Consider the following 27,047-nt stretch of genomic DNA (forward strand, 5'->3'; position numbering starts at 1 on the left):
TAGTTATAAGAGCTTGGATTCATGGAGCACCCTTCTCTTATTTGGCCTTGTACTCCATACATACTTTTTCCGATTGATTGTATATAGATTACTTTATACACACATTTTTCCCTCATTGTATGCGACTCACATTAAGTGATTTTTAAAGAGACTTTTCCATATTGTTGTTCTACCCTATCACTCATTGTACTACTATGTTAATCGTGTTATCATTGAACTTTTTTGGACATCCAATCAATGGATCTATTGTTTTTTGTGAAGAGGTTTATAGTCTATCAAATCATGATGTACAATCTTTGAAACTTAGTTCTATGTTTGATTGTAATGATTGATGGAACAATATTGAGCCCATGTGGCTAGAAGGGTGGTAGGGCTACTTGCATGTGGCCATGCCACTTAAAAAACAAAATCTTAAAACATCACTATCTTACTACAACCATTAGTATAGCCATCAGTATGGCCATTGCTATTACATTGATGATTTTATGGCGATACTAAAAGCAATGACATGGGCAATTTTTCCATAGACTGATAATGTTGATATTGGATCTATATGTTATATTGGCACAATGGTGTGCAAGGGATGTGCACGCCCCTTGGCCAAGTGCAAAGAATTTCACTAATATTGATGTGCAAGGTACACTCATGTGCCATGTTCCTAATGTGTAGATCTAGTGTACGATTGTTCGGGACGGTTGTGGATGCACTAGGAGTGTGCACTAGTGCACAACTGTAGTGGCCTGCTTACTAAGCTAGCTGCAAGGGGTGTACATTGGTACACATGTGCACATGCCCACAATGGTGTGCAAGGGGTATGCACATTGCACTAAAGTTGAGCCAATGTGTGCAACGAGGTGAAGTTAAAATAAATGAGACCTTTAAACAGTTAAGAATGTGTATGTAAAGAATATACCTATCCACCCCCTTTAACTAAATGCATTGAAATTTCCACTTCCATCTTCCTTAAATCTCTTTTGAACATCCCTTTACATGCAATGATGGTCCAAAGACTTGGCAATCCTTGATTAATGGAAATCATATTCTCTCCCTCGAAGACCTTTTTCTCGCTCCTCTAAATGGCCCTCTCTCACAAGGGGGGAGAGAGAGAGACAAAGACACACACACACACACACACACACAGAAGGGGGTCTTTGATGTGAGCACAAGGGGAGAGAGAGAGAGGGAAGGGGGTGTTTGATGTGAGAGGGCCATTTAGAGGAGCAAGAAAGTGGTCTTCAAGGGAGAGAATATGATTTCCATTAATCAAGGATTGCCAAGTCTTTGGACTTCTCCAAGTTTTTGAAGGACCACTAAGCTTGACTATGTAAACTTGTGCAAGTGAAATTTACTTAAGTGCAGCTTGGTTCTAAGAGAGAGAGTTTGATCAATAATTATGACCCTCCCCCCTTCTATTTGGGATAGCCATGTTGCATGTGGTTGCATTCAAGTAGCTTTTTCCCTCTTTTTTTCTTTTTGTTTTTCAATTATAAATTTTGTTTTTTTAATTTAAAGAGTAATAAAAGAGGGGAACAAAGGGCATGCTAGTCCTTGTTACTGTGCAAGGGTGTCGCTTTCTCTTCTTCTTGTCCAAGGTGTGGGGTAAGACCCCTTAACGTGCACAAAGTGTATCCCTCCTCTCTCTTAGCCCATGGAATACCCCCCTCCCCATCCACATTCACAAGCAAGAGACTCTCTTAAGCTTCATCTCGGGCACCTTTAACACAATGTAAAAGAAAGAAGGCTCATAATGATAGACCTTTACTTTTTCGATTCTACTTGAACATATGTTGGTAATTTTCCCTTTCTTTTCCATTCTAAAAGGAAAATATGTTGAACCTTTCACACCTACAACCTATTAATCATGCAATAAATCACAAAAAAAATATTATTTATTTAACAAAAAAACAAATCCAAGTGTTTTATATCAATCAATGGGGAAAAAAAGCTAGCTATTCGTGTGTGTTTCAAAGTTGACACATGCAGACCTTGTCCTACTCCGCAACATGAGATGCATAAGCAGATTCATAGTGGCTGAAGTATTGTCTTTCTTGGCAATGGAACCAAAATGCTTTGCTTCATGAGCTCAATGTTGGGACCATTGTACACTGCATCTATTATTTCAAAGGCACTATGCACTTAGTCACATAGCTTACTTACATACAAATCCTTTTAAATATTAAGATCTACCACTTATCAATAGTAGAACAATTCAAAGCTTGAAATGTGGTGAGCATGCTTATCTTACTTGTCTCATTGTAGTCCCAATCTTTTTATAAACAATGCTTCGCAATCCACATGTGTTACTCCAAGCTCACATTTTCACTTTCATTCTTACACATGCCATGGAGATGAGCTTTTGATGAAGAGATAAAGGAGAAGTAGAGAAGAAAGAGAGCTTCTCATTGCACATCCTTCATTCACTCACACTCTCTACCTCACATACTCACAACTCACCATGTAGGGCTTGAGAAACAGGGGAGATGAATGGTAGAGCTTCACTCTTTTCCCCTCTATCGTCTCACTAAATCCCTCTCCCTCATCCTCACACAATGAGGCAATACAGTAGCAATATGATAAGGAGCTCAAATTTGTAGACACAAATAACCTTTTCCATTAGATATCATCCTTTTCATACACATTTTCTAGGGTTTCTCACCTCATGGGCATCCTACCCATTTCTAAGCACCAAGGCTAGTCATCTCAAGTTCCATGCACCATACATGGCATAAATATTATACCTAATACACATTTTAACTGGTCCATCTTTTAATATCGTGGATTTATCATAGATATTTATAACTTGCATGGGAGGCAGCCTAGCCCTTAGTTTCATATCAAAGCTAATTGTGCGATGCATCTCATCACAAAAACAATAGTATAAAAAGTTGTTGCACTTTGTAGATAGTAGTTCCCATGGCACAAAAATTATCCCTAGAAATCATAGTGCATTCCTTACCCAATCTTACACCTTGTTGCATGTTGCAATTAATAGTTGGGTAGGAAAATGGTAAGGAATCTTGTTTAATAAACAAGATAGATGTGTGTGTGTGTGTGTGTGTGTGTGTGTGTGTGTGTGTTATACAAGAAAGACAAGAATTTGTACCAATAACTTGCTTTTTGTTATGAAATGATTAGAGAATGATACATGGTGTATATTTGAGCAATGTTGAGATTACAAGGGTTATACAAAAGAGCCCACATTCAGGCCATAATGAGATACATGATTATATAGCAATAGCAATCAAAATGAAATGAACTTGATACATGAGGAGATATGGGGAGGTTGCACCTAGTACCTGCAAAACCTGCCAGGTAGATGATTGGTGAGGACTAATGCAAGCTAGCATGTGTTGAAGTTGTCTGAGGAGCAACCTGGTTACCATTAGTTTCAGCATATCCAATCAGATACCAAATACCTTGTATGTATTGCTTGTCAGATACTAGAGACCTTGTATGTGTTGCTTGGATGATACCACTAACTTGGCATCGTTTCAATTCTGCAATATTACTGAGAGTATACAAGGGTGTGCATGCCGAGCTATCCATATGCGCAGTCATGAATAGGGAAGATCAGAGGTCCACGCTATACTGTTGTAACAAATATATGATTGGAACTGAGAGTGGCAGCTCCCTATGTGCATACCATGTGTAAATGTGGGACTGGCTTCGTGTCCAGAGGAAAAATGGAGTAGGAGAATCCAGCATTAGTCTGTCAATAGATGGTAGGATAGCTCCATTATAACCAGTGGATTGGTGCATGCCAGATCCAAGAGTGTATATCTAGGAGCTGTAGTAAGGTGGGAACAGATGATAGGTTTCCAGTCAATGTTCCAAGGTCACATTGTTTGGCATAGCACCAGATAGCCGCCTGCCATGGGAGGGGGCAGTTCTATTGTTTTATATAGCAAGCTCCTGGTAAGTGCAAGTGGCGGCTTCTCTGGAAGTGCAAGTAGTGGCTTCTCTACCCTAATGTAATGATCCTTTCCAAAACACATACAAGGTGTATAGCTAACTTTTACCCTACTTTTACCACTTATACTTGCAAGGTAAGAGTAGGCCCTTTAATAATATGCAAACAATATTAAGGTAATTACATCATCTCACAAATATGAAATGCTAGCTAAATAACATCCATCCTAACATTTACTTAACCTTTTCCATACACCTTTGAAAACCAAAGCTTTCTTCATAGCTAGCTCCTCTCAGTCACCAAAATCTCCTCTCTGAGTTTAGGCCCAACTCCTCTTAAGATCTTGGAGGCTTGGCTGCTCTTGAACAATTCCAACTCCTGGACTTCTGAATGAAGTGAATTGCCACATCTCTAGTCAAAAGCTCCATACTCACGTAGATTCTTCATTAGTGAGCTAAAATCTTGGAGGAGAGGTGTCTTCATGGTTAAGTTGTTTGAAAAGCCCATTGTCTTCATCAAACACAAATGCTTATGGTTTCTCTACAATTGCAAAAAAGATGGGGTGCATTTTCCTCTTCCCTTTGACATAAAGGACACAAGGGTGAGATAGGTGTCATCTTACTAATTCTATCATTTTTTGGGAACTTGTTCAACACAATCTTCCAAAGAGGATGGTTGAATCTCAAGGATGGAGTTCCCCTCCATACCCCTACATATTCTTCATAGAGCCTAGGAACCACTTTTTCCAAAAAACAACCATGCTTTTTGCATGTAGGCCTACTGCTTTTTCAAGAGACCCTTTCTCTTAATGTATTACTACAACACCTTATTGATCTAAGAACATAAATACTTGGTTCTGCTGCCCTTAAAGATTATCTTAACAATTAACAATATGGTCTCACTCCACCCAACACTTCAAAGCTAAGATTCTTTAGTGGATTCAACATTATAATCAAGTCATATCAACGAAAGTCCCATGCTCAATCACTTTTGAATCTAATTTATTTTTACTTATACATCGTTGTCTTTTTTTTAACACGTCCAAATTCATTTTATCATTCCTATTTTGGCAACCAAACATTAATCTTGGTAGTCATTTTTTACTGATAAACTTGCAAAGTTCATTAAGGAAAAGGATTTTAAAACTAAGATAAGGTGATAAAATGAAAAGGGCTTTACAACAAAAGAAGCTTGAAATAATGCAAAAGACCAAGATATAAGTGATGTGACTAAGCCAAAATGTTGTGAAGGAGAATTCAAACTATACTAACACATTTACCTAGATATGGCCAACTAATGAAGGTATTTGTTGCAACTACTAAGTTGAATTTCTTGTACAAAAAGTTTGTTCTAGAGCTCAAGAAAATCATGTTTTATGGCAAGTTTAAGCTAGAATCACGTTATGCCATAAAGATTCCATCTTTAGCTACTTGATTAAGAAAGAACTCAAAGTAGTTTGTGAAAGTACTACACTACAATTACAAAGAGAAAGAAATGGCTTGTTAATGAGTATTGCGCCTAAGAAAGCCCTATGAAAACTTATAAGGTAACATAGGTTAGCCTAGTAGAAGAGTGCAAACAAGATAAAAATACAAGACTTTGAATATGGAAGTCTAGTAAAGAAAGAGAATGCACATCAAGAAAAGACTTGTCAAGTTGGCCACTAAGTCAATTATAGTGCACATTGTGAGAAAGAGAACAACAAAGAGATTATCTTTTGGGATTATATTAAATACAAAAAGATGAATAGAAAAAAGTGAAAGAAGAAGAGGAAGATGCAAAAGAGAGAGGAAGATGAAGGGAACTTGAGGAAGAGGAAAAGTATCACCAAGAAAAACCTAAAAGCTTAAAAAAGATATGATCAATCCAAAAGCAAATGTTTTACCTTGCCTTCAAGAGGACAAAAACTTGGCATTTAACACATGCTAAGATGGAATCAAATCTTAGTCTTCAAGTGCTTATGAATTCGTATTTGCATTATAGTTGAAACATGGAACACTAAATTTCTCAATTTGATTTGTGTGTGCAAGAAGACATTTGATGTTTTGGATGTGTATGCATCCTTTGCTCTTGATATTGTTTCTTTGATAACTAATGTTTACACTTACGTTGATAACATGAAAGATAATTTGCAACCTTAAGGTTCAAACTTTGATATTACTCACTTAATTTGCAACCTTAAGGTTCAAACTTTGATATTACTCACTTAAGTTTCAAACTTTGATATTACTCACTTAATTTGCAACCTTGAGGTTCAAACTTTGATATTACTCACTTAAGTTTCAAACTTCAATATTACTCACTTAAGGTTACAACTCCTACATCGTGGATGTGTATCTAGACATGGAAACATGTGTGCCTAATAATTAAGACACTAGAGCATCCTATATTTGATGTGGAGGTTTCAAGTAGTCTATGTACTATCTTTGTTTCTTTTCGAAGATGTGTATCTAGACATGGAAACATTTGTGCCTACTAATTAAGACACTCAAGCATCCTATATTTGATGTGGAGGAGGCTTCAAGTAGTCTATGTACTATCTCTGTTTCTTTTCGATAAGTAGGTAAGAATCCGCATCATCTCCAAAATTTAAAATGATGCTAAGTGCTTACAAAGTGAAGCTTTCAAGGACTGAGGATGCTCTCTTGCGCAGCCTCACATCTATTGTATACTTGAGTTAAATACCATGTCAAAGAGCATTTTGCAACGAGACATGCATTCCAATTCAAGAAATCATTGAGACATCTTCTCTTGGATTGTGAATGATGCCTTTAAGGCATCTTGACATTGTTGCTAGCACATTAAAGTGCTCTCTAATGTTGCTACTTCAGACCTTGCACCTCTAAGCATTTGGCGTTTCATTGGCTCCGGTATAGCACACAAAAATTCACCATCTTGTCCTGCTAGAAACTGATTTATTATTGTAAGCACTAATGTTTGTCTTCTTTCCTAGCCTTCCAAGGCTGAAATGCTTGGAGAATAATACAAGGTGGGTGAGAAATCTAAAGGCACATTATGTCAAAAACTAGGTACACACTTTGCCTCAAGCCAGTTCCTACATTAGAAAAGTTTTCACTCATATACTGCATCTTTATTATCCATGACTGGTAGAATTTTAAAGCTTCCGTGTGGTACCTTTCATAGACTCGAGTCTTTCTTTTCCCTTCTTCATTGACAATACTTTTCTTATGAAAGGTGAAAATAGTTTAGAGTCCCGAGGTGAGAATAGTTTTCATGGACACCATCTAAATTTTATGCACCTTAAAAGAAATCACTGAAGCACGAAATTTAACATCCTTTAAGACTCCCTGATATGGATCAAGACAAGTACTTCCTCTTTTACCAATGCTTTTAACATGGGCTATGGTGGCATTGACCATGGCCCTCATTGTACATCAATGTGGAAGTATATGCGCGTTGAAAGCTAAAAGATTGATTCCCACAGGATTTGAAAACACTCACGCATCTGCCTTAAATCTAGAAAAATATTTGTACTAACCACTGATTATTGTCCTCATGCCACTATTTGGACATCAATTGTTCACCGTATACCCTCATATCACAATATTGCTGGCCCATCAGCATTGGTTATCCTTCTTTGTGCTTTGGCAGATTCCCTGCTGCCGACTTTCATGCAATAAAATCAATAAGAATATGCTGAAATCATCACCCCTTACTGCATAGACTACTTAGCTACTCTTGAAACTGTGGTTTACAAGCAGCAAAGTCAGTCAAAATTGCTCGGACTTCAGGAGAGAGAGGAGGTAGGCTAAGCCATGTCCATAATTATGACAGTTTTATGTTCTCGACAGGGGCTGTACATAACCCAGATTCTTGAGCTCTTGCAACAATCGCCTTTCTGCCTGTTGCTGGACAAGGAAATTAAGCTTCATAGATAGTGATGAGAACAGACTATTGCAAGGCAGATTCCAAACCATCATCCATACATATACCATGCAATGAAAAGTTGGCATACCTCTAAATTGGGGGAGTTTTTGGGAAGGTTGCAGGCCAAGACTATGCTCCATCCAGTTCTCAGAGCTGGACAAAATGAACAAGCCAAATTTGCACATAAGATTCATCCTTCCTTAAGTCAGCATAGCTGTACACACCCTCGTGCAATGTACATGCAGATAAAACTCCGATGCAAAGAATAAACAAAACCAACAATTTAAAGTTTCTGATTCTCTTCACAAGCAAAATCATGGCATTCATCTGACAGTTGATCCTGGAAGAACAAAAGTAAAAACTTGGTTTAACAATATGTTTCATCCAAATGCCTATCAAATAGAAAGATACCCAGCCTTCGGGCAATGCTAGCTCCAGTGCTGTCAGCAGTTCCACCAATCAGAGCAGCTAAACTCGGAGTTCTATCCTGATACAATTAAAGCAATCATCTGCCATCAGCTTTCAAGATTGCCACCTTTGTAGACAATGACAGCAGCTGTTGACCTCTAGAGTTGAACCATGCACAAAAATAGATACTCTATCTAAACAAACTGCAAACAATGCATGTCCTGCTTTTCATTTCCAGAAATACAAAGAGCTTTGAGAACATGCATGACAGACAAACAAGCTATATGATCTAACTTTGTCTTTTTATTTGCCCAAATGGAATCATTCTGTCCATAAATCTGCAGATGCAACAGTTGTTGAGAGTGGCTATCGGGAAGCGTGAAGATCTTCAGCAGGGGAAGTGTGCAAGTGAGTGAGAGTGACACAGAGAGAGTATGATATGATTTGGGTGTACCAACAATGTGTTGGTACGTTCATAAATCTGCAGATGCAACAGTTGAGTGGCTATCGGGAAGCGTAAAGATCTTCAGCTGGGGAAGTGTGCAAGTGAGTGAGAGTGACACACAGAGAGTACGATATGATTTGGGTGTACCAACAATGTGTTGGTACGCAAAGAATAAAATGTATTTATACTTAGGGCACATAAGGGTGCATTCACATGTACAATATAATAATACACGGAGGTGAATAAAGGACCTTTACATCCCAACAACCTCCCATTTAAAGGTCCGAAGTGAACCTTTAACCAACTCCTACTAGTCGTATGCAATGCTCATGCTGAGCCTTGCTTAGACTTTTAGTGAGAACATTTGCACGGTTGTCCTATATTTTGATCTTGGTCAATGTGATTAGACCATCTTCCAAAATCTGACTAATAAAGTGATATCGCACATCTATATGCTTTGTGCGTGAATGATACATGGCACTCTTAGCCAAATACACAGCACTCTCGCTATCACATCCCAACACTAGAGTACTCATAGACATGCCGAGATCCTCTGCAAGTCTGCTCAACCATCTAGCTTCCTTAGAAGCTTCAGTAGCTGATAGGTATTCAGCTTCAGTAGTACTTAGTGCTACGATGTTTTGCAACCTGGAGCACCAAGAAACGGCCCCACCAACAATTGTAAAGACATACCCGCTAGTGGACCTGTGAGTGTCCAAGTCACCTGCCATGTCTACATCACAATAACCCTGCAAACTAAGTGCACCTTGCCTATAGCAAATATACTTTCTTTGTGTATCCTTTAGATATCAGAGAATACACTTGACAGCCTCCCAATGTGTTTTGCCAGGATTTGAAATAAACCTGCTGACAACTCCCACTGCATGAGCAATGTGTGGACGAGTAGCGACCATAGCATACATAAGAGAGCCACAAGCTGATGCATAAGGGACTCCCTTCATAGCATTGGCTTCCATGTCGTCTTTTGAGCTATTGGCTTTACTAAGCTTAAGATATGGAGGTAAGGGCACCCCAAGAGGCTTAGCTTCAGCCATGTTAAATCTGTCTAGTACCTTTTTAATGCACTTCTCTTGAGATAAGAAGATGGGGTTGTCATCTGTATCCTTTTTCATGTACAAACAATTATCTGCATGGCTGCATGGAAACCCATGAGAGAGCATAAAAGTGTCGAATTTTTTGTACCACTGCCGTAGTGCTTGCTTCAGCCCATACAAGCTGTGTTTTAGTTTACACACCAACTGCTCTTTTCCAAAAACTACAATGCCCTCGGGCTGTTTCATGTATATCTCCTCATCAATGTCATCATGCAAAAAAGTTGTTTTCACGTCCGTTTGGTACAGCTCTAAATCCAATACAGCACTGAGAGCAAAAAGCACACTTAGAGTAGTCATCTTCACAACAAGTGAGAAGACCTCTTGAAAGTCAATCCCTTCCTTCTGGGCATACCCTTTGGCAACCAGTCTTGCTTTGTACTTGGATTTCCCATCAACTGTCTTTACTTTGTAAACCCATTTGTTTGGAAGAGGCTTTCTTCCTTTGGGCAACGACACAAGATCCCAAGTATCATTAGCATACAGAGATTTAATCTCTTCCTGCACAGCTAGCTCCCACTCACTACTGAATTTGCATGGCTTGGCCTCTTTATATATAAGAGGATCACCCTCATCTATAAGCATCACATAGTGCAAAGAGGGGTCATATCTATGTGGCTGCCTTCTTAAGCGTGTAGACCTGCGTACCCAATGATCTACATTCTCAAGAGTTGGGTCTACATCTGGAGGTATGTTATTTTCAACATTTATTGGCTACTGTAAGCCATTTTCAGCATGTTGTTCATGTTGTACAGCACCTTCATTTTCATTTCCAACACCTACATTTTCATAATCAGCAAGTCTATCTTGTTGTCCATGACCTCCTTGTGCTTCTATTTGCTATCCATCATCACCTGGCTCAAAAATAACCGGCTGATCATCAGTTTCAACCTATGGTACAGCATCATGAGACTTATCATTTGAAGTAATAGGTGGCTGCAAATTCTCAAATTTGACCTTTTTCATGTCTTCATCAGAGACTAAAGTACTTTTCAGCAACTTTGCCTCATTAAACACAACATTACGGCTGTGAACAATTTTCTTGGACTGTGGTAACCACACTCTAGCCAAATTCACCCTCATCACCATAGCCCATGAAAATGCCTTTGGTGGATTTCAGATCAAGTTTACCCAGCTCATCTCTAACATGCACAAAAGCATCACAACCGAATATCTGTAAATGGTCATATGAGGCCGATTTGCCAAACCAAACCTCCTCAAGGATGCCATTATTTAAGGACTTGTTTGAAGAGTAATTCCAAATGTAAACCGTGGTTTTAAATGCCTCTCCCCAAAATTCATGAGAGAAATTAGCAGTGGACAGCATGCACTGCACTCTTTCACATAAAGTCCTATTGTATCTTTCAGCCACACCATTTGAAGAAGGGCTGTAAGGAGCTGTAAGCTCCCCCTTGATTCCATACAAGTCATAAAAAGACTTAAACTCAATAGATGTGAACTCACCCCCATTATCAGTTCTCAAGCATTTCAGCTTTCTACATGTCTGAGTGGTCACAAATGCATGAAAAGTTTTTAAAACAGCAAACACTTCGCTATTCTTTTTCAACAAATAAACCCAAATCTTCCTAGAACAATCATCAATAAAAGAGATAAAATATGCAGCACCACCCAACGATTTCATGAGCATACTACATACATCAGAATGCACCGAGTCCAAGACATTGGACTTACGGGAGACACCAGAGTAAAAAGGAATTTTTCATTTGCTTTCCAAACTGATAGTCATTACAAAAATCAAGTTAAGAGCCTTTTCCATCAACCCTCTTCAAAGAGGTAAGGACATCAAGTCCTTTCTAGCTCATATGGCCTAATCTCTTGTGCCACAACTCCAAATGACGCCCAATTTCAGCAACTACAAGAAACTTGCCATTCAAAGCTTTGCAGTGCAAACAATACAAAGTGTCCTTCTTGGTTCCTTTTGTAATCAGCATGGAACCTTTTTTCAATTTTCACAAACCACCACCAAACAGTGTAGTGTAACCATGCAAGTCAAGCTATCCAACAGATAGTAAACTCTTCTTGATGCCAGGCACATATCTAACATCTTTCAACACAAGTAGAATGCCTACCCCATCAATGCTACAAGCATGGTTATTTCCAAGATATACTTTTCCATAACTACTTGCATTGAACATAGAAAAACACTCCAAGCAAGGAGTTACATGAAAAGAGGCACCAGAGTCTACAATCCAAGTTTGAGTGACACAATCATCAACTGACAAAAGTGCATCAATCACATCAGCCTTGGTAATCTGCATATCTTGCATGTGACATACAAGGGCACCATAATCTACTACACATAGTACATCAGCCTTTGCATCTAAGAGCTTCTCTATGACTACACCGGAGGCCACATTGACCTTTTCCTTCCCTTTAGTTGTCTCACATACATCTGTCTTATCCTCTTTTTTCTTTTTGTCTCATGCATTCTTCTTTCTCTCTTGTTCCTTCTTGTAGTACCTGCAATCAGGCTTCTTGTAGCCCTTCCGACCACACTGATAGCAAATAACATCACTCTTTTCCTTTCCTTTGCTCTTGCTTCTGCTTCTCTATCCAACATTTGCATTTTTCTTTTCAGCCCTGCCTCTAACATTGTCAGCTGAGTTGCTGTCTTCTCCACTAGACTTACATCTAATTCCTTCATTCAAGATTGAACCCCTCATATCATCATATGAGAGATTGGGGTTATTACTGAGAGAAACCACCAAGGTCTCCCAAGAATCAGGCAGTGTCATGATCAGAAATGCCGCCCTTAACTTATCATCAAAATCCAAATTAGTATCCTTGAGCTGATTTAATATACCAATACATGCACTCAAGTGCTCAGCTCTGCACACTTGGACTCATCCAGCTGCATATTCACCAACTTGCACATTAAATGCACCTAATTAACAGGTGTGGTGATCTCATAGGTAGTTTTCAACTTCTCCATATTGTATAACCAGTATCTAAGCCCTTAATGTTTGTCAAAATGTCATCAGTGACACCCATGTTTATATAAGCCATTGCCTTTTTGTTAGGCAAAAGATTAGCATGCACATAGCTTTGCATAGAAAACTGAAATGGGATTCCAAAACTATTTTCATTACGTACTCAAAAAGAGCTTTATCAAGATACTCACATTGGGGGTCCCCTAAATTTTCAAGAATTCCTAAATGTGAAGACTCCCTAAAATTTAGGAGCCTCGAATCTTCTCAAAAATGCTAATCCTAAATATAGAGATAATGTACTAGAAATAGTATATCAATTCCTAATAGTTCTTACTAAATTTGATTGATTCTATTCTTGACAGTTTTTAGCCATAAAGAAAAGAGAAGTATCAAGACACTTGTTATTCAAGCTTCCAAGTGCCCCATCACTTGTTTCAATTCATGCCATGTGGCTGGACACATTGTGTCCAACTCCACTTTCCTTCTTTGCACTTAAGCTTTCATTCATTATAAAAAGAGCTACATTTTCATTCCCTCATTTCCATCAAGTTTCCTTTTTGTAAACTTGTGTACAGCAGCTGAAGATAGCCCCAAAGTTGCTCATAGCCATGTCCAACTTCATTTCCCACCATTGATCTTCAATATCTCAATTTCTCTCTTCTCCCAATGTTGGTTTTAGAACAGCACATCTGTTAATCCATTTGCAGCACTTCTTTTGAAGAATGTTATCACAATGACGTGTACTTTTAATGCCTCACTTTGGCATTCTTAAGTTGTGCGTATGTGAGGTGCACATGTAAAGTGCATGTCAATTAAGTCACAATGACAACCTGAGTGTTAATTCGGCCATTAAAATGTCCAATGGTGACATTGAGACTTGGTATAAACTAATTCATGCTAGTCTTGACCAATGAGCTCAATTACACACTCAAACTAGTTTGTCTTCAAGCATATATAGTTGCAATCACTCCAATGTTCACCAACATGACATTGAGAAATACATCCATGGTCTATCACTGCTGCCACACTACAATCGATGAAAAATTCACACAAATCTCAAGCCCAAACTAATCCGACTAATCCGTCAAATGAGGCCTTAATCCTGATTGTCCAACAATCTTAGAGCTTTGCTCTAACCAATGCAACTTTCATTCTTTGTTAAATTCAAACCTATAAACCTGTTGTCCATAAAACCTAGTCGACTTCTCACATGCATTTATCATCAGATTGGATGATGAATTTTATGTTTTCACTTGGTGGAAAATCAGATTACATGTCTAAATACATTTTCCCTAATGTCAACCCGAAATTATCAATGATATGGTAATTCAAAACAATGGGAAAATTGGGGGTTTTCATCTGGAATGTCTTAAGCAAGCACTTCCACACCCAAAATGAATGATTTTTTGCAAAACCTACTACTAATCTATTGTAAACAATAAATCTTAATTCTATCTACTATGAAACAAAGCTTGTACAACCCAAGAGAGAGAGAAAGGAGAAGAAAATGATTGAGTCCTACGTGTCGAGCACCTTGGGATGCCTGCAAAACATGCTCCTCTTGCTTTTCTCATGAAAAATCAGCAAGTATGCATCTCATTTTGTTGCTATAAATCTCCAAAACTTCCACTACTCCAAAAATGAGAGAAAAAAATAGACAAAGAGACCCCCAAAGAGCTAAGCTCAAGTTTCCAAATGAATAACCAATTGCTCCTTAATCAAATCACGTTTTTTTATGAAGGGTTAATAAATGACTTGATCGTTAATCATAAGTGAATTGCTCCCTAGACCAAACTTAAGCTCAAGGTCTACGTAATAACTTAAGTGCCCTAAATGAGTTGATTATTGGGCGACACTCTCAATGTAACTCAATTCTAAGGTGTAAGCTTTGAAATTAATGCAAGTTTCATGTTACACCTTATTTTTTGCTTTGTATCACATAGCGTATACACTTATCCACTACATGCCCAGTGTCAAATCCTTAACTACCAATGCAACGGTCACCATGCCAAGAGTAGAGGCACCAAAATTAGAGTTCATTTTACTTGAATCATTTAGCCCATTTCTCATTTTGGTGACATCCTATAAAGAAGGTCTCTTCTACCATGAAAATCAACAGAAAAAGTTAAAACTAATGAACTGAACTAAGAAAATAACAGGAAATAACATGAAATACTTCAATCGTGGCATACCATAGACATCTTCCATTATACCATAGCACAACATAGCCATGAAAGCTAAAATCAAGGTACAAGAAAACAAAGCTTGGTACTTATCCCAAGAGAGTGATGAATAAGAATTCTCAAGAAAAATAGTGTGAGTGTCAAAAGTTCCCTAAATTAGCACTTCTTGTCTTTTTATAGTAAACCCTAGTACCATCATGGCTAAGGTATTTAAATAGTTTATTTGGTAAAGAAAGTGAACTAATGTGGCTAATTTGCTTCATTACACATCCTCCTCTTGTGACACCTAACAATTCATTCCATACATCTGCATCTGCCAAGAATGCATTCGGTGATAAGACTCATTTTAACAAGTCTAACTTTACCACCTAGTCCATTTTAATACAGCATCTCTTTGATTCACAAGAACTTTGAGACCTTGTCTAGGGGTTGGATATGAGGTTGTCGATTCTTGGGTGAAAAAAGGGGGTGGGAGGATCTTGAACTTTACGCACCCGTGTGTCCATGTTTGGCCAACAAGTGTTAGAGATTTAGTCATCCCTTGGACTCACATTGTCAGGCTACAATTGGTACAGTTAGTTCTCTCAGACACATTTACGCATTTCCTATCAATTTAGGGCATTTTCAGCAATCACCAATTGCAAGCACCTTTTACCAGGCAGGTCAGTGGACTGTTGCTGCAATCAAATTGTTGCAACCAATCGGCCAGATCTGGCTGTTGGTTGGCCAATTTTGGCTGGCTGCACTTATTATTTTATGGCTATTTTTCATGCTATTAATAGCTAACAATCAGCCACCCCACACTCACTTATTGTTTTCAGGTGAAGAGAGAGATCGGCTCAAGGAGATACTTCGACAACCCGTTTGTATATCTACCTTCTTCACTTCAACATTCATTGACTACAGATTTCTGCATTCTTTTGTCTCTTTTCTCTCTCTCCCTTCTCGTGTTTAGTGTCTTTCAATCTTGTCCATACGCTTCCACATTTGCTGCACTCTAACATGGTATCAGAGCAATATTGAGAAACCCTTCACCCGCAGTTTGCGTTTTTGCATTTCTGCGTTTTGCGTTTAGGGTTTGCAACCCCAAAAAGGAGCACCATCCTAGAGTGACTGTGCTTATTTATAGGCCACTCTCTCATTCATTCCTTACGACTGATTTATTCAGTCCATCACCTCTTCTCTCCAACCTCTCCACTACTTGCATACCCCTTCAGGAGGACATTGTGGTTCGTGGTTCGTGGTTCGTGGTTGTCTTCATCATCTTCCTTGTGCTACGGCACCCTTATTCCCTTGTATGGCATTCACTCCATGATTCAAAACTTCATCATTCCATTCATTAGAGATTCTTCTCTCTTATCTTCTCTTCTCCATGTTTGCCGAGTTTACTCAGTGTTCCTCCCTGCAAACCCTACCGTCTCGCTGGTACGTCATCTTTTGACATGGTATTAGAGCTGGATCTACTCAAACAACAGCAAAGATCCTCCACTCCAGTGACGGCAAAGGCCAGTGGCCGGTTTGGCATCCACTTCTCTTCTTCTTCCGCTGCATCAAAATCTCGGTTTTACAAGTTTCAGGTGTTTTCAGCTTGCTGTCCACACCCCTTTCGCAAAGGACATCACAGTCTCAGCTATCCCTTGCTGTCATCTACAGCCTGGCGCCTGTTTCCAGCCTTCAACCCGCAGTTTGCAGCTATTTGCAGCACAGCGACTGTTACTGATCACACACTACTCAGAAAACAATCTCGTTTTTGCAGATTTCAGGTATTTCAACTTGCTGCCCACACCCCAGACGCGGAGGACATCGCGGTCTAGGCTGGCCATTGCTGTCTACAACAATCTGGTGCCTGTTTCCAGCCTATCACACACTATTCGGAGTTGATTTCAGCATAGCCTACTGCTGCTGGTTTTTCTTACGTTTTTAGTCTCTCTCTCTCCTGCAAGCTGTATTTGTTGTTTTCTCTCTCGTACAACCTGCGTTTTCAGTCTTTCTCTCTCTTGCAACCTGCATTTTTAGTCATTCTCTCTCCTCACCTGCGTTTTAGTCTTTCTCTCTCCTCACCTGCGTTTTTCTATTGGTTGCAACCGCTTATTGCCGGTCGCATCCTCCTCCCATTGACAACTCACTTCCAGCCCTTCCACTGCCCTCCTAGGCCTTGAGGTGGACATTGCAGTTTAATCCGAATGCAGTGTAGAAGTAATAGTAACACCAAGGTCTACCCACTAGATGGCCTAACCATAGAACTTCCCTGTAAGCCTCAGTGGTGTGAGGTGTCTCCTCCAACAGACCCAGAGAAGTCCTCTTAGTACTCGGCTATATAGAAACCTACTAATCCTCTCACACCAAGCTCTAGGTGCTTGCTTCTACAATGTCTTCCTTAGCTTGCATACAATCTCAAAAAGATAGAGAAGTCATTTGATATGTATTCACCTCCATTATCAGACATCCTCGCCTTGCAAGAAGTTAAGTGCGGTGACGTCTTCCCCCTCAAGTTTAGGAATTTTCAATCCTTTGTTGATGCACCTAAAAGAGATGCTAGTAGTACAATCATGTTATACAAACATTTTTTATTGACTGCTGAAATGACTTGATTTTTTGGCTGATTTTTGTTGTTTTTGTGGACTAATGTTGGGATGTAAAGGTCCTTTATTCACCTCCGTGTATCTTACACGTGTATTGTTATGTTATACATGTGAATGCACCCTTACGGGCCCTAAGTATAAATACATTTTATTCTTTGTGTACCAACACATTGTTGGTACACCCAAATCTGTTCGTCACTCTTACTCTCACTCTCACTCTCACTCACCTGTTCACTTCCTCTGCTGCAAATCTTCACGCTTATGCTACCCGCGCGCTCCAACAACTGGTATCAGAGCTGAGGTTTAGGTGCTCGCACTCCTCGAAGTCCGAGTGAGACATCACCAGCTCTTCGCTCGCGAGAAATCAGTAAGTCGTCACTCATACAGGTCAGGTCGTCACTGTTTCCAAGCACGTGTATGTGTTGGACAGTCAGGCGACAGTGTTGCAGGTCACGTTTTGTGCAGCGACAACCTGATAGACAGGCGACAGGTCAATTTTTGACCAGGCAAGCAGTCGAACAGGTCACGAGCAGCTAGGCGCAGGCTGCACAGGTCAACGCAGGTCACAAAACTGCAGCGACAGGCTGTGTGGCACCAGGCGCAGGATGTACAGGTCACGCGATGCAGTTTCGTCACGTTTTTTGAACAGGCGATAGCTCACGCAAGGCTGCGTGGCATCTGACGGGCAGCACAGGTCAACGGCTGCAGTTCGACACATTTTTTCTTCCAGAAATTTTTAAAATTTTCTAAGGTTTACTGCAAGCAACCCTTTGCCACTGAAGGGAGTTCGCGCGTGCAAGCACAGTTCTCAGATTTGGTCAAATTTGAACCTGGAAATTTGGGGCTTTTCCCAGATTTAATGCTGTTTATGCTTGACAGTGACATCTGTGTCAGAAATTGCATGCATTGTGCGCATTGACCTCAATTAATTTGGGGATTTTTCAAATTTGTTGGAATTTTGCTCATCCGAGTAAAATTTCTTGGCATTGGACCAAGAAAAATTGGGGCTTTTCATGTATTTATGTAATTTTGCTCAGCTGAGTCAGGTTGGCTAACATTTGCACACATTTGGACCTGGAAATTTGGGATTTTGTGCAGAATTTGATAAATTTCTGCATTATTTGCCTGTGCAGTGGCTGGTTTATGTCAAAACAGCAGAGGATTATTGTTGGTTATGCAAGAACAGCAGTGTATTTGCTGATTTAGCTTGTGCTCTTGCAGTTCAGTGCTTTTACACTTGTACTTGTGAAAAATGGCTGCAACTTCTTCCAGTTCTGACATTAAAAGTTTGATGGAAATCAAGTGATTTGATGGTCAGGGCTTTGATCTTTGGAAAGATCATATACAGGGCATACTGTTCCTAAAGGATTGTGAGGATGCTTTGCAAATGGATAAACCCGCACAAATGTTTGAGGCGGATTGGGCCAAAGTCAATAAAAGGGCTGTGGCTTATATAAAGATGGGTGTCACTGATGACATTTTGACAGGCATTAAGGGTTTAGACACTGGTCATGCAATATGGGAGAAGTTGAAGACTACCTATGAGATCACCACACCTATTAATCAGGTGCATTTAATGCGCAAGTTGGTGAATATGTGGCTGGATGAGTCCAAGCCTGCAACTGAGCACTTGAGTGCATTTACTGGCATTTTAAATCAGCTCAAGGATGCAAGTTTGGATTTTGATGATAAGTTAAGGGCGATCTTTTTGATCATGACATTGCCTGACTCTTGGGAGACTTTGGTTGTTTCTCTCAGTAATAACCCCAATCTCACATATGATGGTGTGAGGGGTTCGATCTTGAATGAAGAAATTAGACGTAAGTCTAGTGGAGAAGGCAGCAACTCAGCTTATAATGTTAGAGGCAGGGCTGAAAAGAAAAATACAAATGCTGGACAGAGAAGCAGGAGCAAGAGCAAAGGAAAAGAAAAGAGTGATGTTACATGCTATCAGTGTGGTCGGAAGGACCACAAGAAGCCTGATTGCAAGCATTACAAGAAGGAACAAGAGAGAAAGAAGAATGCAGGGGACAAAAAGAAGAAAGAGGAAAAGACAGATGCAACTGAGGCAGGTAAAGGCAAGGAAAAGGCCAATGTGGCCTCTAGTGTCATCATAGAGGAGCTCTCAGATACAGAGGCTGATGTATTTAGTGCAGTGGATTATGATGCCCTTGTATGTCACATGCACGATATGCAGATCACCAAGGCTGATGTGATTGATGCACTTTTGTCAGTTGATGATTGTGTCACTCAGACTTGGATTGTAGACTCTGGTGCCTCTTTCCATGTGACTCCATGCTTGGAGTGTTTTGCTACTTTTGATGCAAGCTGTTATGGCAAGGTTTACCTTGGAAATAATCATGCTTGCAACATTGATGGGATTGGCACCATACACTTGTCTTTGGATAATGGGCAAGAACTTGTGTTGAAAGATGTCAGATATGTGCCTGGCATCAAGAAGAGTTTACTATCTGTTGGACAGCTTGACTTGCATGGTTACACCACACTGTTTGGTGGTGGTTTGTGGAAATTAAAAAGGGGTTCCATGCTGATTGCTAAAGAAACCAAGAAGGGCACTCTGTATTGTCTGCACTGTAAAGCTTTGAATGGCAAGTTTCTTGCAGTTGCTGAAATTGGCTGTCATTTGGAGTTATGGCATAAGAGATTAGGCCATATGAGCCAGAAAGGTCTTGATGTCCTTACCTCTTTGAAGAGGGTTGATGGAAAAGGCTCTAAACTTGATTTTTGTAATGATTATCAGTTTGGAAAGCAAATGAAAAATTCATTTTACTCTGGTGTCTCCCGTAAGTCAAATGTATTGGACTTGGTGCATTCTGATGTATGTAGCATGCCTTTGAAATCGTTGGGTGGTGCTGCATACTTTGCCTCTTTTATTGATGATTGTTCCAGGAAGATTTGGGTTTATTTGTTGAAAAAGAAAAGTGAAGTGTTTGCTGTTTTTAAAACTTTTCATGCATTCGTGACCACTCAGACAGGTAGAAAGTTGAAATGCTTGAGAACTGATAATGGGGGTGAGTTCACGTCTAATGAATTTAAGTCCTTTTGTGACTTGCATGGGATCAAGAGGGAGCTTACAGCCCCTTACAACCCTTCTTCAAATGGTGTGGCTGAAAGATACAATAGGACTCTATGTGAGAGAGTGCGGTGCATGATGTCCACTGCTAATCTCCCTCATGAATTTTGGGGAGAGGCACTTAAAACCGCGGTTTACATTTGCAACCGCTCTCCAAACAGGTCCCTAAATAACGGCATTCCTGGGGAGGTTTGGTCTGGCAAACCGGCCCCATATGACCATTTACGAATATTTGGTTGTGATGCTTTTGTGCATGTTAGAAATGAGCTGAGGAATAAACTTGACCCGAAATCCACCAAAGGCATTTTCATGGGCTATGGTGATGAGGGTGAATTTGGCTATAGAGTGTGGCTACCTCAGTCCAAGAAAATTGTTCGCAGCCGTAATGTTGTGTTTAATGAGGCAAAGTTGCTGAAAAGTACTTTAGCCTCTGATGAAGACATGAAAAAGGTCAAATTTCAGAATTCGCAGCCACCTATTACTTCAAGTGATGAGCCTCATGGTGCTGTACCACAGGCTGAAACTAATGATCAGCCGGTTATCATTGAGCCAGATGATGATGGACAGCAAATAGAAGCACAGGGAGGTCATGGACAGCAAGATAGACTTGCTGATTATGAAAATGCAGGTGCTAGAAATGAAAATGAAGGTGCTGTACAGCATGAACAGCATGCTGAAAATGCCTTACAGCAGCCAATAAATGCTGAAAATAACATGCCTCCAGATGTAGATCCGATTCCTGAGAATGTAGATCACTGGGTACGCAGGTCTACACGCCTAAGAAGGCAGCCACATAGGTATGACCCCTCTTTGCATTATGTGATGCTTACTGATGAAGGTGAGCCTCTGACATATAAAGAGGCTAAGTCGTCCAAATTCAGCAATAAGTGGGAGCTAGCTATGCAAGAAGAGATCAAATCTCTGTATGCTAATGATACTTGGGATCTTGTGTCGTTGCCCAAAGGAAGAAAGCCTCTTCCAAACAAATGGGTTTACAAAGTAAAGACAGTTGATGGGAAACCCAAGTACAAGGCAAGATTGGTTGCCAAAGGGTATGCATAGAAGGAAGGGATTGACTTCCAGGAGGTCTTCTCACCTGTCATGAAGATGACCACACTACGTGTGCTTTTTGCTCTCACTGCTGTATTGGATTTAGAGCTGTACCAAATGGATGTGAAAACAGCTTTTCTGCATGGTGACATTGATGAGGAGATCTACATGAAACAGCCCGAGGGTTTTGTAGTTCCTGGAAAAGAGCAGTTGGTGTGTAAACTAAAACGCAGCTTATATGGGCTGAAACAAGCACCACGGCAGTGGTACAAAAAGTTTGACACTTTTATGCTCTCTCATGGGTTTACGCGCAGCCATGCAAATCATTGTTTGTATATGAAAAAGGATATAGATGGCAGCCCTATCATACTTGTTTTGTATGTGGATGATATGTTGCTAGCTGGGAAGAGAAAGACTAGCTTGGATGCTCTCAAAGATCAGCTGAAATCAGCTTTTTCCATGAAAGATTTGGGGAATGCATAGCATATATTGGGCATGAGGATTCGTAGGGATGAACGCAGAAATTGCTATTCTTATCTCAAGAAAAGTACATTGAAAAGGTACTGGACAGATTTAACATGGCTGAAGCTAAGCCTCTCGGAGTACCCTTACCTCCATACCTTAAGCTTAGTAAAGCCAACAGCCCAAAAGATGACATGGAAGCCAATGCTATGAAGGGAGTCCCTTATGCATCAACTTGTGGCTCTCTTATGTATGCTATGGTGGCTACTCGTCCAGACATTGCTCATGCAGTGGGAGTTGTCAGCAGGTTTATGTCAAATCCTGGCAAACCACATTGGGAGGCTGTCAAGAGTATTCTTAGATATCTGAAGGGTACACAAAGAAAGTGTATTTGCTATGGGCAGGGTGCACTTAATTTGCAGGGTTATTGTGATGCAGACATGGCAGGTGACTTAGACACTCGCAGGTCCACTAGCGGGTATGTCTTTACAGTTGCTGGAGGGGCCGTCTCTTGGTGCTCCAGGTTGCAGAACATCGTCGCACTGAGTACTACTGAAGCTGAATACATATCAGCTACTGAAGCTTCTAAGGAAGCTATTTGGTTGAGCAGACTCGCAGAGGATCTCGGCATGTCTATGAGTATTCCAGTGTTGGGATGTGATAGCCAAAGTGCTGTGTATCTGGCTAAAAATGCCATGTATCATTCACGCACAAAGCATATTGATGTGCGATATCACTTTATCAGACAGATTCTTGAGGATGGTCTAATCACATTGACCAAGATCAAAACACAGGACAACCCTGCAGCTGTTCTCACTAAAAGTCTAGGCAAGGCTCAGCATGAGCATTGCATACGACTAGTGGGAGTTGGTTAAAGGTTCACTCCGGACCTTTAAGTGGGAGGTTGTTGGGATGTAAAGGTCCTTTATTCACCTCCGTGTATTTTACACGTGTATTGTTATGTTGTACATGTGAATGCACCCTTACGGGCCCCAAGTATAAATACATTTTATTCTTTGTGTACCAACACATTGTTGGTACACCCAAATCTGTTCGTCACTCTTACTCTTACTCTCACTCTCACTTACATGTTCACTTTCTCTGCTGCAAATCTTCACGCTTCCGCTACCCGCGCGCTCCAACAACTAAATGGTTGATTGTTTATTGATTTTGTATATTGAACTGAAATTCATATCCATGCACCTCACCATCCTGTCTCCCCATGGGAAACCTCGCACTTAGTTGAGCATGTGAATCTCACTTCTACTTCATAGGGAAAGCGTGAATAAGTCACCCCTAGCAGCAATCTAGCACCCACCTAAGAAAGACCACTTTTTGGTATTTTCAATTGAGAAAATTTTTGACAATTTTTCAAAAAGTGTAAAATTGTATCATCAATTTTTTAAGAATTTTGTAATATTTTTATGGAATTTTTGTAATGTTTAATGTGTTTTTTACTATTTTTCAATTTGGAAAGACTGAAAATTCAAAAAAATGTACCTGAAACTGGGTTGTGTGTCAGCTGCATTGTGAACAACAGCGAGCTTACCACCCCATAGAAAAAACCCTTATATACATCCTCGTGCGTGAACGACCGCAAGCACGAATATGCGCAACGAGGTCCAAAACTCCGCACGCGAACAAGACCTATGGAGGGGACACACGCGAAGGACACGGAAAAACATATGGTCACGCACAGAAGAAGAAAAGATACGCAGGGGGAGCTGAAAAGCAAGAGGTGGGGAACAGGGAATTGTGTTTGTGTGTGTGTTGCGTGTTTTGTTTTGTTGGGCTTTTTTTTTTCGTTGTGTAGTTGAGTTTATTTTATTGTATTGTTTGGTTTGTGATTATGTTGAGAAGGTTTTTATATGAATATATATATATATATATATATATATATATATATATATATGATTTTTTTTGTTTTATTGTGTGTGTGTGTGTGTGTGTGTGTTTTTTTTTTAAAGGGAAAAAGGGGGATACCTAATGGGTGGATAGAGGGAGGGAAGGATATTGGATAGTAGGCCGCGTACTCGAGTAAGTTACTCATGAATATATATATGCATCATGTGGTTTCAAAAAATGGTATTTTTAAAATACCATTTTTATACATTTTGTACATACACAAGGGTGTAATATAAAGGCGTTATTTATAGATTGAATAGAAAAGGATTATGTTTTTTTATAGCTCATCTCGCACATGACTTTGTCACTAACTAACTAATACAGCTAGTTCTAATCGATATTATTATGGCACACTTGTCATCCAGCTAACCTATAGCTAGAGAGAGTTGATACATTCTCAGAGCTTGATTCTTCACACTCCCCCTTAAGCTCAAGTCACATCATGTATTCCAAGTAGCACTTTGAAGTGAGTAAACTTATCCTTACCAAGTGTTTTGGTAAAGATGTCCACTACTTGGTCTTTTGTCTTCACAAGGATAAGATCCATCTTACCTCCAAGTACCATTTTTCTAATGAAATGGTAATGTACTTCCTATGCACTTTGATATTGCATGATAAATAGGATTACTAGCAAAAAACACACTACTCATGTTATCATAGTATAGCTTGACTCGTTTATCCACACATACGCCCAAATCCAACATCTTAACCAGCCACATAGCTTCGCATGCAACTAAGGCTATGCCTCTGCATTCTACTTCAATACTCGTCGAGAGAGCCACAGTGGGTTTCTTTTTACTACTCCAACTTTTCTTCAGCACGGCACACTGGTACCCATGGCTTCTTTACCAACAGATGACCAGACTACTATGCTCCTACTGTGGCATCACCGGACACGCCACCGATGCTTGCCGACTTCGACCTTTGCTCCCCACCCCCTGGAGTATATGCGTCTTCCACTAGGCACTCCTTGTGCCACCTCTCCTTGCTGGGCCACAGAGAGAACATTCTGCATCGGCTACCATTGTACTATGCTCAAGGCAATAAGACGCATCCGATGCACACTAAGTCCTTTTAAGCACAGGGAGGATCGATTGGCGCTACGACCTCCTGGGGATCGTCGCAATGCCAACGGCAGTCTTCACCTACTTCTGAGTACAGTGGCTTCCCCTGCCTACATCTCCTCCATAGTCCACTCTCTTGAGAGCCCGTGACTGTTCCTCACCCTTGGCTCATCCTGAGCCTCCTTCTCCACCCTCTTCCACTCAGGTTCGAGAGGCCACTTCCCGGTGCTTTCCGACTTCTTTTTCCGAGCCCCAGATACCTTCTTCAGCACGACCGGCGGCACTTCCTTCGTCATCAAATGCTTCGCAGTCCGTGAGCCATGAGTAGTCGGATTCCCTTTCTCTCTCAGACTGGGATTCAGAGGGGGATTTTCTTACTTCACCCTCAGCGTTTGAGGGCAGGCAGGAGAGCTGCGCCTCGGAACAAGGCTGAAGCGAGCGTGGGCGTGCAGGAAAGAAGTCCAGGTGGTGGATTTGCTGCTGTTTTCTGCTGTTTGACGAGGAGGAAGTTTGAGTTTTCAGCTTTCAAGTGCAGGTTTTACTTTTTCATTACCTCCGGCGAGTGAAGAAGTTTTGGGACGCGGAAGAGCCCTAGCAGGCTAAGTTTTCACAATCAAAGGGGGCTGCTTTTGCGTTTGTGAAGGCATTATAGGTGAAGATGTCTACCGAGATTGACTTGGAGTTCCAGACGATTATGGACCGGAAGGTGCCTGTCTTACCGGCTCTTCCCGCAGATCAAAAGCTCGATGGCGACAACTACCGCATCTCGCGTGTGATGATGTTGGCCATCCTTGAGTCCTACGATTTGGCGGAGCTTGTACAGGTGGAGATCGACTGGCCCTCGGTGAGAGATGAGTCCAAACTCTCTTCTGATGCTCGTGCGGAGTTGACCAAGGCACAGTCTCACTGGGACAAACTGAATGCCAAGATTCGTTCCTTTCTTTTTCCGTCTTGTACTACAGCCGTGATAGCTCACATCAAGCACTTGACGGTGGCTCGGGAAATATGGCTGGAGCTTGATCAGATGTATAACCGGATGACCCTTATGAAGTGGGTTTCTTTGGAGGTTCAGATGCGGACCTTGTCCGTGAACAAGTCTTCTTCGTTGCAGGAGCACATCAACAAGCTTAGACAGCTTCAGATGCAGGTTCAGAATGCGGGGAAGCCGATTTCCTCCGAAGACATGGCGATCACACTCTTGTCCCAGTTGCCGCCACAATTCGGTGCTTTCTACTCCGCCCTTATTGCTTCGGGGCGGGAGTCCACTCTTCGGTGGGAAGAGTTGGTTCCTATGGTCTTGGACCAAGAGGAACAACTAAAGGGACAGAATGCTTCCAAGTCGGAGGCACTGACAGGTCAAGCCTCTCAGAAGAAGGGGAAGGACCAAAAGAAGAAGAAGGGGGATAACAAGTCAAAGAAGGATAAGGACAAGGACAAAGAATCCACATGCCACATTTGTGGAAAGACTGGCCATTGGAAGAAGGATTGCCCTGACAAAGACAAGAAGGACACCAACAAGAAGGACACAAAGGATTCTGGAGCGGTGGCTGCACCCTCATCAGTTGCATTTCTTCATCTAGCTGTCATTGAGGACTCTACACCGAATGCTTCTGATGCTGCGATGACAGCTCCCCAGGCTCGAGAGTGGATCGTTGACAGTGGTGCCTCCCGGCACATGACTCCTTCATCAGATGGTGTTGCCCAACTGCGACCTTCGCGTGGGCAGATTCTCATTGATAGCTCTTCGGTGTCTATTGCAGGTCGGGGTGAGATGCAGCTTATTCCAGATGGATGTGGTGGTACCCATACCTCAGAGGTCTTGCATGTACCAAGTTTAGGGTATCATCTACTGTCCGTTCATAAGATTTGCTCCCTTGGACTTTTGGTGGAGTTTGACAGTAATTCGGTGCGCATCCTTGATCGTGCGTCTAGGAAGGTTCTCTCATCTGGATATGAGGAGAACAGCATCTACAAACTGCAATCTTCTACCGCC

At 40.8% G+C, this 27,047-nt stretch overlaps 1 protein-coding gene across 3 annotated transcripts in view; it reads right to left on the reverse strand.

Annotated features, from left to right (window-relative positions):
• Positions 1-7,185: 7,185 nt before the first annotated feature.
• Positions 7,186-27,047, reverse strand: part of LOC148034546 (uncharacterized) — a 42,755-nt gene continuing 22,893 nt past the window's right edge. For 2 of the 3 annotated variants that reach the window (XM_087679482.1, XM_087679480.1), the window contains 3 exons: positions 8,210-8,285; positions 7,887-7,951; positions 7,186-7,779 (listed from right to left, as the gene is read on the reverse strand). In XM_087679482.1, the coding sequence (XP_087535608.1) occupies positions 7,708-7,779; positions 7,887-7,951; positions 8,210-8,285 (213 nt within the window). In that variant the 3' untranslated portion in view covers positions 7,186-7,707. The remainder of the gene's footprint in view (positions 7,780-7,886; positions 7,952-8,209; positions 8,286-27,047) is intronic. The other variant, XM_087679483.1, reaches the window with a different exon arrangement.

This window comes from Lygodium microphyllum, chromosome 6 (genome assembly GCF_053477565.2).
Source record: "Lygodium microphyllum isolate KBCC chromosome 6, Lygodium_microphyllum_v1.1.10, whole genome shotgun sequence".
NCBI classification, from domain to species: domain Eukaryota; kingdom Viridiplantae; phylum Streptophyta; class Polypodiopsida; order Schizaeales; family Lygodiaceae; genus Lygodium; species Lygodium microphyllum.